The sequence below is a fragment of the Cryptotermes secundus genome, unplaced genomic scaffold (genome assembly GCF_002891405.2).
Source record: "Cryptotermes secundus unplaced genomic scaffold, Csec_1.0 scaffold1449, whole genome shotgun sequence".
Taxonomy (NCBI): Eukaryota; Metazoa; Arthropoda; class Insecta; order Blattodea; family Kalotermitidae; genus Cryptotermes; species Cryptotermes secundus.
In genome coordinates, this window is record NW_019729918.1 from 22,755 (window position 1) to 37,871 (window position 15,117).

At 37.2% G+C, this 15,117-nt stretch overlaps 1 protein-coding gene across 5 annotated transcripts in view; it reads left to right on the forward strand.

The window, feature by feature from the left end:
* Positions 1–1,130: 1,130 nt before the first annotated feature.
* Positions 1,131–15,117, forward strand: part of LOC111865870 (elongation factor 1-beta') — a 23,389-nt gene continuing 9,402 nt past the window's right edge. The window contains exons 1-2 of one of the 5 annotated variants that reach the window (XM_023854283.2): positions 1,131–1,410; positions 11,938–12,178. In XM_023854283.2, coding sequence (XP_023710051.1) covers positions 1,322–1,410; positions 11,938–12,178 — 330 coding nt within the window. In that variant the 5' untranslated portion in view covers positions 1,131–1,321. Of the gene's footprint in view, positions 1,411–1,744; positions 2,017–8,453; positions 8,532–11,937; positions 12,179–15,117 lie in introns of those variants that run through there. The other 4 variants (XM_033752018.1, XM_023854286.2, XM_023854284.1 and 1 more) reach the window with 4 other exon arrangements.

Consider the following 15,117-nt stretch of genomic DNA (forward strand, 5'->3'; position numbering starts at 1 on the left):
TTCACCACTACGGTCTTCCCTTCAGTGTCATCTCCCTACAGAAGTAGGGTTGGGGAACTTTGAATTTCCATGACATGAACACAGTTATTAGAAAACCGTTTGAACTGTCCAACTCAGTAAGAACGTATACAGTCAATTGCAAAATGCTGTAAGCTAATGAAACTTCCTATTAAAAACTGAATTCTATGCCAATACAGCTGTGAAGTTAAGATTTTTGAAAATAAACCTGAGACTTGGCAGGGGGCCGGAGTAAATCAAGTCGCGGGCCGCCAGTTGGTCATCGCTGTTTTAGATCATTCAGAATAGGGAAATTATTAGAAAAATATTTACCTATACAGAGTTTACCATTTCAAAAGTCTGGCGTTTAAAGGTTAAACACATTTTAATCATAAATACAAACCACTCAGTCCAATGTGACATGTAAGTTTTTACCATGTTAAAGCATATCTCCCTTACATGTTCCGGTCCTTACGGGCCATCTTCAGAGGGAACAGCATTACAAACTGGAAACTACCATCACAATAGCTGTTTTGATTTAAAATACATACACTTATATCCTATAATGCACAGTACGCATAAAGTCGAACATTTCACAATCATAGCAGCTTCTTGGTGTTGTAAAGTTTTTAAAAGTTTCTAGATGTTATTTAAAAAACCTTTATTGTCAATAATTAAAATTTTTGTAGACCAGGTAGGTTCGTGTCCGTACTCCTATCGTCCTTCTTGTATGGGACAGATTTTGTGCCGCCTGCCTATTTTGATGAGGACGTTCTTGATGTCGTCCAGGGTTTGTTCGTGGCTTGCTGTGTTGTTTCCACGCTCCGTTGCCTAGATATTGAGTTTCTCAGTCTCCCCGTAAATTGCGTTTCCGTTTCTTCAATTTGCGGTGTCCCATTTACTAACATGTGTTCAACTCCGGCTGATAACACTTCTCGGAAATTATGTTTGCTTTTCAGTTGCTAGTATCCTTGGTGCGCGCCCGGCCTAAAGCATTTGTTCTCTCACAGTGACCATGATCACCGGGTGCATGCGAAAACAAAACACACTCTCTGTTACGCTGTCATCTTTCATTGCTTCATTTGACCGTACGTTTTCAAAGTCCCCACGTACGATTAACAGTAATGGGGACATATGTTCCAATTTGATTCCTGTTGTGTGTGTTTGTGCGTGTTATTATAAATACGTTTCAGTGTTGCCTGCAATGTATGAACCCTGCATCTCGTTCAGAAGTCTAGAAACCACGGATCACAAAGTATCCAACACCAACTGACTTGGTGGGTGCATTTTTGTGTGTTTCTGAAATCCACATGCTCGTCAAACAATGGTAATGCACATGTCACCATTTATTTTGACGAAGAGTTCCACGGGGTGTGCTCAAGATGAAGATGATTCACAGGTAAAGAGTAAAAGGTAAAGTTGTCCCTGTGCTTAACTAATTTAGCACTGCGCAATGAAGGCTTATGGGGGAGTGGGTGTGTAGATCCACATTTTCTTGACCTCAGCACTAGTTGGAGGTGAGTGGCCAGCTTCACGACAATACTGCTTTACCCCCGGGGAAAGAGCACACGGTACCCATTGGATAGGAGGTTGAGTGGACCCCAGAGCCGGTCTGGACGAAGTGTAGAAGAGAAAATCCTTGGCCTTATCGTGACTCGAACTCCAACCCTTGGTCGTCTAGTCCGGTCTAGTCCGTAGCCAGTCGCTATACCCGCTATACCCGCTATAGCGACTGCGTTATCCCGGCTCTTGATTTACAGGTAACGGAACGTTTTCAATATTCGTGTCTGTTGAAACAGGCGTAACCAAACTGCAGTGATGGTATTCTTTGTGGTTATTCGGTAGTAGGTTGTTTTGCATGGGTGCGGATGCAACTTAAACGAACTCGAAGGTGTGTTAAATAATTTTGTTACATTTATTTAAGATTTCTGCTTAGGCTAACATGGCAGTTGGTGTAAAGACTGAGCAAGATATTAAATCGTTGGACGCATATCTTGCAGACCGTAGTTATGTTGAAGGGTGAGTAACTTTTTGACTAAAGTTTATTTGTTAGCACGTGTTACTTGGTTATAAATGCAGTTGATGGATACATTTGTGTTTCAAACGACAGTTTTGCCGAAAGTTATATATCCACGCAGTGTTGCGTTGCGTCTCAGACAGTGTGGGTAGCTGGTACGTATACCGAAAACGTGTTAAAATCAGAAGTCACACATTACCGGTAGGTTGTCTCGATGCTGAGGCCGAAACTGACCATGAGAGTGCTGGCAAACATGTGTTCGTCCATTTTTTATTCTTTATATAGAACAAAATACATTGATATAGGACATGTCAATCTATATTATACATTATCGAAATACAATAATAATTATAAAGTCATTAGAAATATACCGTATTGAAAAATCACTGGTCTAGAATATTTATTTCCTGAGCAGATTGTATATGTATGTTAAGGAAGTTTGTAACTATTTAAGATCTGAAGATTTATCACTGTTGACACAAGAGGCTTCTCTAGTATTGTAGTATTGTGCCCTGAGTACGAGTATAGTCAGTTATTAGTTTTCCAAATGGCTTGATTGGACATGTGATCATTTTTTATGGTACTTTTATGAACACAAGAAGAAAGTTGCCTCATTGGGGTTCGAACATGAGGATTTATGGTAAGGAGTTTCGGGTAAGTTGTTGGACTTAGTGAACATGTTACTTAAAAGTTTACAATGATATTTTCTGTTTAAAAATTGATGAAATAGTAGGAAAAATTTCTGATGCATAAATTTCTCACAGCAGTTGTCCATATGCCAGAAATCATAGCAGAATTGCACAAATATGAAACAAGTTGCTGTTTCCCCCTCTTGTACTTCCACCTTCCTCACTACATTTAATGATTCGTGTAGTATGACATGTCTGTTTACTGTTCCCATCATATCAGTCAGATATAGTGTTACTCAGGTATGCCAGCTTCATGTGTATATATACATACATGCATATACATTTGTGTTTCTGTAAAATATTCATAAATGTGCCACTGGCACCGAATATAAAACATGTCAACAAGCAAACAAAACATTGGACACTTATATATTCACAAATAAAATCACTACAATATATAATCCATTCTTGTCAAAAACACATGCAGTAGTTAAAAGGCAATACAAATTGCAGCAAGTATATATAAGCACAGCCAAGGACATAGTGTTTAGTGAAGTGTGCACTGTCAGACACCTCTTTTCTTTAGCTGTAAGTCTTGACAGAAAAGCAAGAATTCATCAACAGTATAAGAAGGGTTTTGAAGCAATACATCCTTTAGTTTCCCAATAAACTGTTTTTATTATGTACTAACTCAATTAAAAAATCAGGCAAACTATTAAACACTTTTACACTCATGCAATAGACCCCTTTTTGCCTCTTTGTTAGATGTGATTGAGGAACATGTAGGTTTCTAACTTGTCTTGTTGACTTACCATGAATTGTATGATTAAAAGTATAATACCCCATATTGTTTATCATCAGTATCATTAAAGATAAAATATATTGAGAAGCCAATGTCAGAATTTTTAATTTTTTAAAAACTCTTCTACATGATTATCTGGGTTTCATTCCCATCATTATCCTGATGGCCTTCTTTTGTAAAAGAAAAATCATCTTAGCCTCCAACGAGTTTCCCGAAAATACTATCCCATATCTCATAATTGAATGAAAGCATGTGTGGTAAATCATCCTTAGTGTTTCAATATTGCTATACAGTTTCATGTTTCTTATTGCAAAGCATGCCTTGCCCAATCTAGACAGCATCGATTCGATCTGTGTCATGCAATTCATTCATTCATCTGTAATCTGTCAAGACGACAGGTCCACAGTCTCTTCCAAAACAGTTCCTCCACCTGATGTGATCTAGAGCTTTCTCCTTCAAATGAAAATATCCTCTCCCCAAGGTCATCCAGCATCTTCTTACGTCTTCTTCCTTGTCTTCTTGTCACTTCTATCTTCCCCTCTATCTTTCCTTCAATAACTTCTTTTAGAAGGCAGTTACTGTGTAAGATATGACCAATCCAATTAGTCTTCCATTTTCTTATTTCGAGTAGAATATTCCTCTGCTCACTGACTCTAAATAACACTTCTTCATTTCTCACATAATCGGTCCAACTGATCTTCTCCATCCTTCTCCAGCACCACATTTCGAAGCTTTCCAGGGTTTTCTGATCTACTGCCCTAAGTGTCCAAGTTTCAGCCCCATACAAAGCGATGCTCCAGATGTAGCATTTCACTAGTTTCTTTCTCAAATTTAAGTCCAATTTGCTGGTAAAAAGATTCTTCTTCTTGCTAAATGCAGCTTTTGCCATGGCAATTCTAGATTTAATTTCACACGTACACCTTCCATCATCTGTTAACAAGCTACCCAAATATTTACAACATTTCACATTCTCCAGTTGTTTTTGGTCTTATCTTTATTGTGACTGGGGTTGGTTGTCTCAAAATTTTCATTACTTTTGTTTTTCCACATTCATTTCCATGCCATAGCACCTTCCAATTTCGATTAGTCTATCAATCATACCCTGTAGCACAGTTTCTTCCTTAGCCATTAAAACAAGGTCATCTGCATATTTCACAGTTTGAATAATTTGTCCTCCTAATTTGAAGTCTCCAAGCCTGTCCAGAGCTTCTTTGGTAAGGCATTCGCTGTACAAGTTGAACAAAATTGGTGATAAACAGCATCCTTGTCGAACTCCTCTTCCAGTCTTCACACTTCTTGTCTCCCCTCTGTCCAGTCGCACTCTAACTTTCTGATCCATGTACAATTTACTGATCAATCTTCTTTCACTCCAATTGATACCTGTTTCCTTTAGGATCTGCATTAATTTGGTCCAATTTACATGGTCAAATGCCTTCTGCCAGTCTATAAAGCAAGCACACAGTTCTTCATCTATCTCCAAAGTTCGTTCTGCTATAATTCTCATCATGCCAATTGCATCCCTGGTTCCTTTTTCTCTTCTAAATCCAAACTGATCCTCTCCAAGTATATCCTCTATTTTCCTTTCGATTCTTCTTTTAAGTATCTTTGCTATTATCTTTGCTGTATGTGCAATAAGGCTTATTGTGCGATGGTCACTGCATTTTGTAGCTTTTGTCTTTTTCTTTAAGGCAGTCGTCACTTCTGTAAAGTCCTTGGGCCACTCCCCAGTTTCGTATATGGTGTTTATTAGTTTTGTCAGTGTTTTCAAACCACCTTCTCCCAGTAACTTAAGCACATCTCCTGTAGCCTTTCCATTCCTCATGTCCTTGATAGTTTTTTCCACCTCACTTCTCGCATACTTGGTATCTCTGTTTGTTGGAAAGAGACTATCCAGGAAAATTGATAAAGTGGTGGTTTTTCCATTTGCTTTCCACATCGCGGTACAACAGCCATTCAAACCACTCTGGTCACCCCTGTTGCTATATGAACTTGAACCATCTGGAGCATCATTTGCTCTGTGCTTCAAGTTGCTGCTGATGATGCTGCTTCTGGCATCAGTTTTTGATGTCTCTCTTCGTCTGATGCCTACCCTTTGACCTGTCCAGCAAGGGAAGCCCTGCCAGTAGCTACACTACCACTGGTATTGCTCTCAGGGTCCTTGGCATACTCAAACCCCCTCACCACGATAAGGTGGAGCCACCAACCTTAAACTTTTAATGTATAGACATAATATCTCGATTAATTGTAACAAATTTTAACACTTTAGTTTTTTTCAGACTTAGAAACAGGCCATTTACATGCAAACCAATGGCTTAAAGAATTCAACACAATGTTAGACCTTACTTGGATTTCATCAAGATCAGTGCATGATACTAATATGCCTGTATTGTCTGCATACAACAATAACTTATTATCAGTATTCAATGTTGATGACAGGTCATTGATATATAAAAGAAACAGCAAGGGACACAAAATGGAGCCCTGCGGCACTCCATATTCAACAATCTCCCATCCTGAACAACATTTTTCACTCCCATCAGTATACAATTCCACTCTATTCCACTCTATGTCTTCTATTTCCCAAAAATGACTTCAACCATGTTAAAGTTTTACCACCAAGTCCATATGCTGCCAACTTGATCAAAAGGATATCATGAACCACACAATCGAAAGCCTTTGTCAAATCACAGAAAATTCCTAATGAATGACGGCGTTGTTCCAAAGTTTCTAATATATGATTAGTTAGGGCATAGATTGCAGTTTCCGTACTTCTATTTTCTCTAAATCCAAACTGAGCAGATGAAATTAGCTTATTTGTATGTAAGTGCTGCTTTATCCTGTTATACATCGCTTTTTCAAATATCTTGGAGAAGATTATTAACAGTGATATTGGTCTATAATTTGCCATAACGACCTTCTCACCTGTTTTGTGTATAGGTCTTACTGATGCAGATATCATTCTATCAGGAAAAATTCCAGGTTCAAGTGATGCATTAAGTATATGTCCAAGTGGTTTACTTATTTGATCAGTGCTATATTTTAATATTCTGCTAGAAATACCGTCATAACCTGTAGAGTATTTAGATTTTAGTGTCTTAAGTATGTTCTTTATTTCCGCCTCAGTTACGGGTATTCATTTCAATTCAGGCAAGTTATCATACTTAAGAGTATTTAATAATTTAATTGCCTCATTTTCATCAGCATTTTTTGTTGCAAAGTTCTTCATTACAGTTGTAAAATGTTTATTAAATATTCTCACTAATGCCTTAGGATCCGTTACTTTCCCATTCCCCACTTGCAATTCTGTTACTTTATCCGAGACCTTGTTTTTTTCCAGTTTATTGATAATCTTCCAAGTTAATTGTATTTTATTTTCTGAGTTATTAATTTTTGAGAATACAATCTCTTTGCTTCTCTTATTACTCTCACTAGTATTGTACAATATCTTTTATAGTATAACTTCAAACTATCATCACTTGATTTTTTGACTAAGGTGTATAATGCTCTCTTATGCTTACAAGATATTCTTACGCCTTTCGTTATCCATTTATTAGAGTCTTTTTTTTTTTATATACTATGGGAAAGCTATTTTCTAAGATTGATAAAAGGATATTGTGAAAGATATTAAATTTCATATTAACATTCTCTTGGTTATAAACTTCTATCCAATTTTCATTTTGTAAAGCCCGTTGAAAACATACTATGTTTTCCTCATTAATGTCTGTATGCTCTTACATGATCACTTTGCAGGTTACCAACATTATGATTTCACTCGGCTAGTAGTGCTGATGTTATGTTGGGTTGGAAGTGTTTTCTCCCCTGCTAATCTTATACACAGGCAGAGTTTGTTATTGCTGTATTAGGACTGTGAAAGTGTGATTTCATGTGTATTGATAGTTTCCTGTTGTAATTAGGGAAGAAGATGATAACTAGTAACATTTTGTAATGGTATTAGTAACAATCAAAAATCACTTTTGTATTAATCTTGTTATAGTTTGAATGTTGGCGCCTTGTATCTCCATATTGTGTAGAGGGCACTCTTTTCCATTCCTTGTATTTGTTGTGACAGTCTTCCAAAAAGAAGGGCGCTGTGAATTAGTGATAGCAGTGAGAGTCGTGACGCTGCCTGAGAGTTTGTGTGTTCAACCTTCTTGTGATAAAAAGGGACATTGCCCTGTCTCGTTCTTTTGTGATTTTCTCAATAATTATTACTGTGATTAAACTGGTAAATTAAACTGACGTTATTTATTTATACTGCTTGCATCGTCTCAACACATTTGATTGGTAGTGATGTAATGGAAATGAGTCACATAAATGTTAGAATGTAACCAGGTTCCAGAATGGTATGCATGTTAGTATACCACAGACAGTGAATGAATTTTTATCTTGTAGAGAATTTAACACGGTAATGAACCTTCGGGTTCCATAAAATGCTGGGAAATTCTGGAGTAGCTGCATAATTGGCGGCTCCTCCAGAAGGGCTCAGCTCCATGAGTAAGTAAGTAAGTAAGTAAGTAAGAGAATTTATGGTTAGCTGTAGTAATCCACTGTAGCATTTAACTGTTACCATGCAGAATTTTAGGAAAGGAAACCTCTTAGTGTTTCTCTATGGTAATGTATAATTTATGTTCTTGAAACTCAATAACGATAGCTTTTAGGACATAGAGAGATTTCTGTCACCAAGTCCATGGAGGAAGTCCTTGAGAAGCTAATGCTCATTCACCTAGCCAGGAAGTAGTTGACATTTTATGGAACCTAAATGTTTACCACTGAGCCAGGTTAATGCAGTACACTTTGAACATAATAATCAGCTGCTAAGATTTTGAAAATATATGTTATGTGCTGCAGATTGCAGTTCTTAATTGTAAGATGGGTGCATAATATAGTTCTTTATTTCATGTTTTTCTAAACATTGCTGCAATTGAAAAAGAGTATTTTGGAGATGGTCCTTTCTTGCATAACACCATCCCTTCATTGTTTTATGTATTTTCAACTTTAGATTTCTAGATTGCAGATGGGAAGGCTGAAAACTCTGAGCCGAGTGGTAACCAGCATTCACTCTACTTAATCTCCTCTTTATTTATATGTGAGTTCAGTTTTCACTTGTTATTGCCATTTCCAAATATTTGAACATTGGTGTTTTGATTTTATCCTGCATTGTTATGATGAGACGTGAACACATATTTCAGTTCTGCATCTAACCTCAAATTTATTTTTCTTTATGAGGTTTATGGTTTTGCCCAGGAAGTAAATATAATCAGCATAGACAGAATTTGATGTTTCCAATTTCATTTTGATCCTTTCTCGGTTTAATGGAAGGCTAAAATACAGTGGCAGTAAGGCACCCTCATGTTTGAGACCATTCTCAATGGGAAATGCATCAGATGTATTTTATACATACTTGACTTGGTTACATTTACCACATTTGACTTACTGTAACTAGCTTTATGGGTACTCTGAATTCAATGAAAGTATTGTACATTATAGGTATTGTTACATAGGAGTTCAAAAAAATGTGATTTCATTTTAATGCGAGCAACTGATTCAGATACGTTTCAGTAGTGTTTGCATTAATGTGGATTGCTTGCTGCCTCATCAAGAGTGGCAGGGACTAGCAGTAGGTTGTTGTGTGACGGGCAGTGGTGGATTGCAAGGGGAAGAGAAGAAACTCTTCTTCCCAACTGCTCTTTCATGAGAAATCAGAGGCTGTTAAGCAACTGAAGATGGATGATTTTTTTAAACAAGTTAGAGCCAGCAGATCCATCAAGTACCACTAGTAAAATTTTATCATTAACTTCAATGGACACATCAGTTCAGTCCCCTTCTTGATCGCCCTAAGCACCTGCTTCATCGTCATATTCAACCATCTCACTATATAACCCAATGGTTTATCCATCACATCTCTCATCTTTCTATTTAGCAAACCATATGTTGTGAGATCTGTGGATGTTAATTAAGTTCTGTTGTTTCTTATAGTTTCTGTCACCTAATGACTGTGTAATAATGTTTAAAACACATCTTGTAATGCTTCTTAATGTTCGAAAGAAAGTGAAAGACGATGTGTCTCTGTTTATCTTGGGACAACTGGTCAGGTGATTTTGACTCAGTAGCTCAGGTTTTCTATGCTCATTTCAAGGGCATTATGCCTTTCATTTTTGTAGCAGTTTCTTGCATTGTCTTTTGGAAGTAAGAAGTTGCACCAACTTTGTCGACAAGCAGCAGTCGCTCGGTCGGTATAGTTTGCTTGCAGACTACAGGCCACAGAGTTCTTTTTTGTTTGTAATTAATTATAAACAAAATTTATTCATAGTGAAATGACATAAATATTATTAAAATATTAAAAAGGATGCACTCTACTGCATAATACAATCAGCAAGTGACAGCAAAAATGTTCTGATACTTTTGTAGCAGTCTCAAATATTTCCATTGATTCTTGTGGGAAAATAATGTTACATTTATATTATTTTACCCTTAACGTCCATGTACAGTATTTATTGTCCGTCAATATTGTAACACTTGTTTATTCACTACTTAATTTTAATTTTAGTTTAACTTTATACACTTTGACACTACATGTTTCGGCCCAAAACGACCATCTTCAAATGTCTTGATATGTTACAAATATTTTATTAAATTATGTTAAAACTGCTACACTGTCTTAGTCCGTGTTAAAATCACACACTGTAGTTCTCTCTTCAAGGTAAAACCTTGCAACAAGTGTTGCAATATTGACGGATGATAAATACGAGGGGGTACCCAAAAGAAACCGAACTTATTTTTTTTAACTTATTTATTCAAATTTTAAGCACAAACCTTCAATCCCCTTCAAAGTACTCTCCACTTACACTAATACACTTGTCTAGTCTTTTATTCCATTTTTCAAAACATTGTCTAAATTCATCTTTTGAGATGCTTGACAGCGCCTCCGTCGTTTTTTCCTTCACCTCAGCAACATCAGCAAAACGCTTTCCTTTCATGTCTCTTTTCATTCGAGGAAACAAAAAAAAAGTTTTGATCATTTCAGGACTCTTCTTTCAAAGCACAGCATGCTTCCATGCGACCTTCTTTTTGTTCAGCAGTCATGCACGAATTTCGCAGCCACCCTTTTCATTCCCAAATCTTCTGTCAAAATTCGCTGAACTGAGCTCCAAGTCACTCCCAACAGCTCCACAATTTCTTCAATGATCCGTTGTCGATCTTCCTTGATGATTTCACGAATTTTTCAACATTTTCATGTGTTCGGGCCGTGGAAGGACGACCAGAACGAGTTTTGTCATCAATTGACATTTCACCATTTTTTAAACGGGAAAATCACTCAAACACTTGAGTTTTCCCCATAGCATTGTCTTTGTACACCGTTTTTAACACTTCAAGAGTTTCTGTTCCACTTTTCCCGAGCAAAAAGCAGAATTTCACCGCCGCACACTGTTCACAAAAATCAGCCATTGCAAAAACGACGATCACACAAAACAGTTGTCACTATAAACTCTGCCGAAACTAGTCTTTACCTTCTGAAGCAACAGTAGTCGGCTTATCGACTCAAGAATGTTAGCTCTATGCGCTCATAGCAGCAAAATGCGGTACTACAAAAGCTCTGCCCACAAAAAAATTAGTTCAGTTTCTTTTGGGTACCCCATCATACATGGATGTTAAGTTAAACAATTGCAACAGGATGCTGGAATACAGAATTATTTCACCCGTTGGGACTGTTTTAAAATACAGTTGTCACATAACTCAAGGGGTACCTGTGCTTCTTTTGTAACTTAATCATAGGCTTGCTTGAAGACTGTAAACAGCTGATGTATGTTTTGTCCTATTGTAAAATACTTGCATTTTTTCCCCATTATGTGACAAGTGCAGAAATGTCTGACCAGCAGTTTATTTACTATGTCAGAGTTCCCACTGATGATTCATCTGTGTATATGTAAGGAGTCACAATTGAGAAGAAAATACTGGATACAGTTTTATATGAAGTTGATAACAGTGATATGTCTCAATAATTACTCAGTTTTATTTCTTCATATAAGTAGGTATAGTAATATATTTCTTCCACTGTTATGGCAGTTCTTTCATATTTCACATATAATTAAGTTCGTGGATCGTGGAACATAAGGCTTCACTTCTTGCATGGATCATCTCTTCTTGAATTTGATTAGTACCTGGCAGTTTATGCCCTTTCAACTCTTGAATAAAAATCTCAGCCTAGAGAGGACTAGATCCATCTACTGTTGGCCTGCCTAACATTGGTGACATGATGAGCATTCAGTAAACTATTCAGAATATTTTGGGATTTGCCAGCAGATCGCCATCCTCATCCTTTACTATGTTAGTTCTAAGTTGGTAACCCTTCTTCAGTTTATATATAGCTCTGTGCACGTATTTTTGTTTGTATTGTTTTGACATCAGGAGTGACTGGGCTAAAGTGTTACTCCTGTAGCCCAAAACGCCATACTGAGTTATTTCTAGTGATTGTTGTCTCTTTGGTTCCGCAGGTTCCAGGCAACTCAGGCTGATGTCAGTGTTTTTGAGTCATTAGCAAAATCACCTACTGCTGCCACACCTCATCTTCTGCGTTGGTATAATCATATAAACTCATTTGGTGATGAACGCAAGAAGTTCCCTGGTGAGAAGAAAACACCATTAATGGCGTTTGATGATGAGGCAGCGGCAAATGATAAGGTTGATGATGGTGGTGATGATGATGATGTTGATTTGTTTGGCTCCGATGAAGATGTGAGTGCGAAATAAGTATACCTCATTTCATTTCACAATTATTGTCCATTTTTCATCACTCTTGGTGATTACTTATCAATATGGTTCATTGTGGATATTATCACTTGTACTTGACCTGCCGACAAAAGTGAAATTTTTTGCTAGAAGTCTGAACAGGCCGTTACTAACTCCAATATTTCATGTCCAGCTGTCTTGTAGGCGCAGAATTGTCAAAATTAAAATGAAGCCCTGCCAAAACTGAGGATAGTAAAATGGCTGCTGATGGCTCTATACAGGAAATAAGACAATATTGCAGACAGTAATTATGATCTTTGCCCAAATATCTGTGGCAATTATAGCAAGCCAGTAGGTATATGTATACGTACAGTCTACAGATGACCATGATATGGAGCAAGTCATAAAGTATATAAAGATCAAATGTACAAGTGCAAGAATGTTATATGATTATGAAATAACTGTATAGAAGAGAGGCCCTACTATAGATTATAAATTATTTCTAAACATATTCACCAGTAGAATTAAAACATGTATATTTAAACATTTCTTTAATGCAATGTCATGTAGTACATTTTTGTTAATAATGCCCATGAGTCTATTAACTTGAATGAATGAATGAATGAGGGTTGGGCCATAATAATCCAGCTCTTGCACCATGACCATCAATGATCTGTTGTGCTTCCCCTTTTGATTAACCCTTTATTAATCCTACACTTTGAACGAAATGTAGGACTTTTTCATGTGGGCATCATAGTAGTCACTTGGATCCATAAAGAACTGGCCCATGTGACAAAAGCTATGGCCTCACAATCACATAGGATATGTGTGGCTGATTCATCTTCTTCTAGGCACCTTTCATAAGTGGGGTCATCTGTCAATCCCTGTATGAAAAGGTGTCCTTTTATGTGACAATGTCCTGTAAATGGTCCTACCTTAATTACTTACTTATGGAGCTGAGCCCTTCTTGAGGAGAAGCCAAATTTGCAGCTACTCAAGAATTTCCCAGCATTTTATGGAATCCAAAAGTTCATTACTGTGTTCACAAGAGACCTCCACTGGTCCCCATCCTGGGCCATCAAACTATGCCATGGTCTTCCCAGTCATCTATGTCCTTCTGGCTTTCCCACCAATATCCCATATGCATTCATCTTCTTCCCAATTCATGCTACATGCCATGTCCACCTGTCCTTCCACCCATCTTAATTGGTCTCTGTTTAATTTCAACAGATCCTTCGTTCTTCTGGCAGAGGGCCTTAGTATAAGCCCCTTTCCTTGTCTGAGTCCACTTATGGATTCCCAGTGTTTTTTGTTATTTCTGTTCGTCCAGTCCCTGCCCACTTTCTTGGCAACTTCAGTTGAGATGCAGCAAACTGGTTCAGGCCCTATGAACGGATGTTCAGTTCCTGTTCTTGCCAACTGATCTGCCATTTCATTACCAACAACATCCTCATGACATGGCACCCATATCTGTTGAACTCTGTTATATTCGGCCAATTATATGAGGGATTGATGGTAGTCCCAGACCAGGTTTGAGGTGATCTGGTATTCACAAAGTGCTTTCATTGCAGCTTGACTGTCTTATAGAATGTAGGTGTTTATTTTTATAGATCCTATTTAGATTCTTAACTGTGCATACCTTAATGGCATACACTTCTGCCTGGAAGACTATAAATTAAATTATTAAAAAATTGTATCAGCATAAAATGAACTTTCCTAGAAGTGAGAGTGCCCAGGAAGGCAACTCTTAGTTTTTGTTTTATCGCTGTTTCAGTGAATTTGTTTAAAAATGCTCCAGGTTATTCACGATGGAAGTTCACTAATGAAAATATATATATTCATGTAGAAGAGGTAAGTTTCTGGTCTCTTCAATATGCTTCAACCTCAAATATTAGAAGAGTTGGCACCAAACATAATTTTAATGATTTTCATTTGTAAAGCAAATATTCTTTACTGTTTGGCAAATTACCCACTCAAAATCGTTACTTCATTCATAATAGAGTAAACAAAATAAATTGTTTCATGTGTGTGTCAAAATTTTGAACGTGAAACATTAATGTAATTGCATAACATGCTTGAGGGGTCATATATTCAATAAATTTCTTCCAGTTTACACAGTCCTCAGTTTGTTAAGAGTGTAATTCTTTGATCCTAAAGGAAACAGGTATCAATTGGCGGGAAAGAAGATTGATTAGTAAATTGTACATGGATCAGAAAGTTAAGAGTGCGACTGGACAGAAGGGAGACAAGAAGTGTGAAGATTGGAAGAGGAGTTCAACAAGGATGCTGTTTATCACCAATTTTGTTCAACTTGTACAGGGAATGCCTTACCAAGGAAGCTCTGGATGAGTTTGGAGACTTCAAATTAGGAGGGCAAACTGGTCAGACTGTGAAATATGCAGATGACCTTGTGTTAACCTTTATCGGACGAACGTCATCATATGATGTTGTTAAAAGTTAGGGCAGCTGGCCGAACGTCATCATATGATGTCGCGGATTCCACGCGTGTAAGGTTTTCTTTAATACTATATTAAAAATATAAATTGTTGTTCTATTTACATGATTTTTGGTCACCACCTTTATAAGGAGACAGCCTTCGTTCCTGCATGATCTAATGTAATCTAGGGACGTCATATGACGTTAAAAGTAAGGACAAATTTAAGAACGACATCATATGATGTCGCGCATTCCACGCGTGTAAAGATTTGTTTTCAATTAAATTTAAAATATAAATTGTTCTTCTATTTGCATAATTTTTGGTCACAACCTTTATAAGGTGACAGCCTTCCCTCCTGCGTGATCTGATGTAATCTACCGACGTCATATGGCCGAACGACCTCATATGATTTCGCGCATTGCACGCGTGTAAAGATTTTTTTAAAATTAAATTTTTGCTCTACTTATGTGATATATGTTCACCATCTTCATGAGGAAACAGCCTTCCC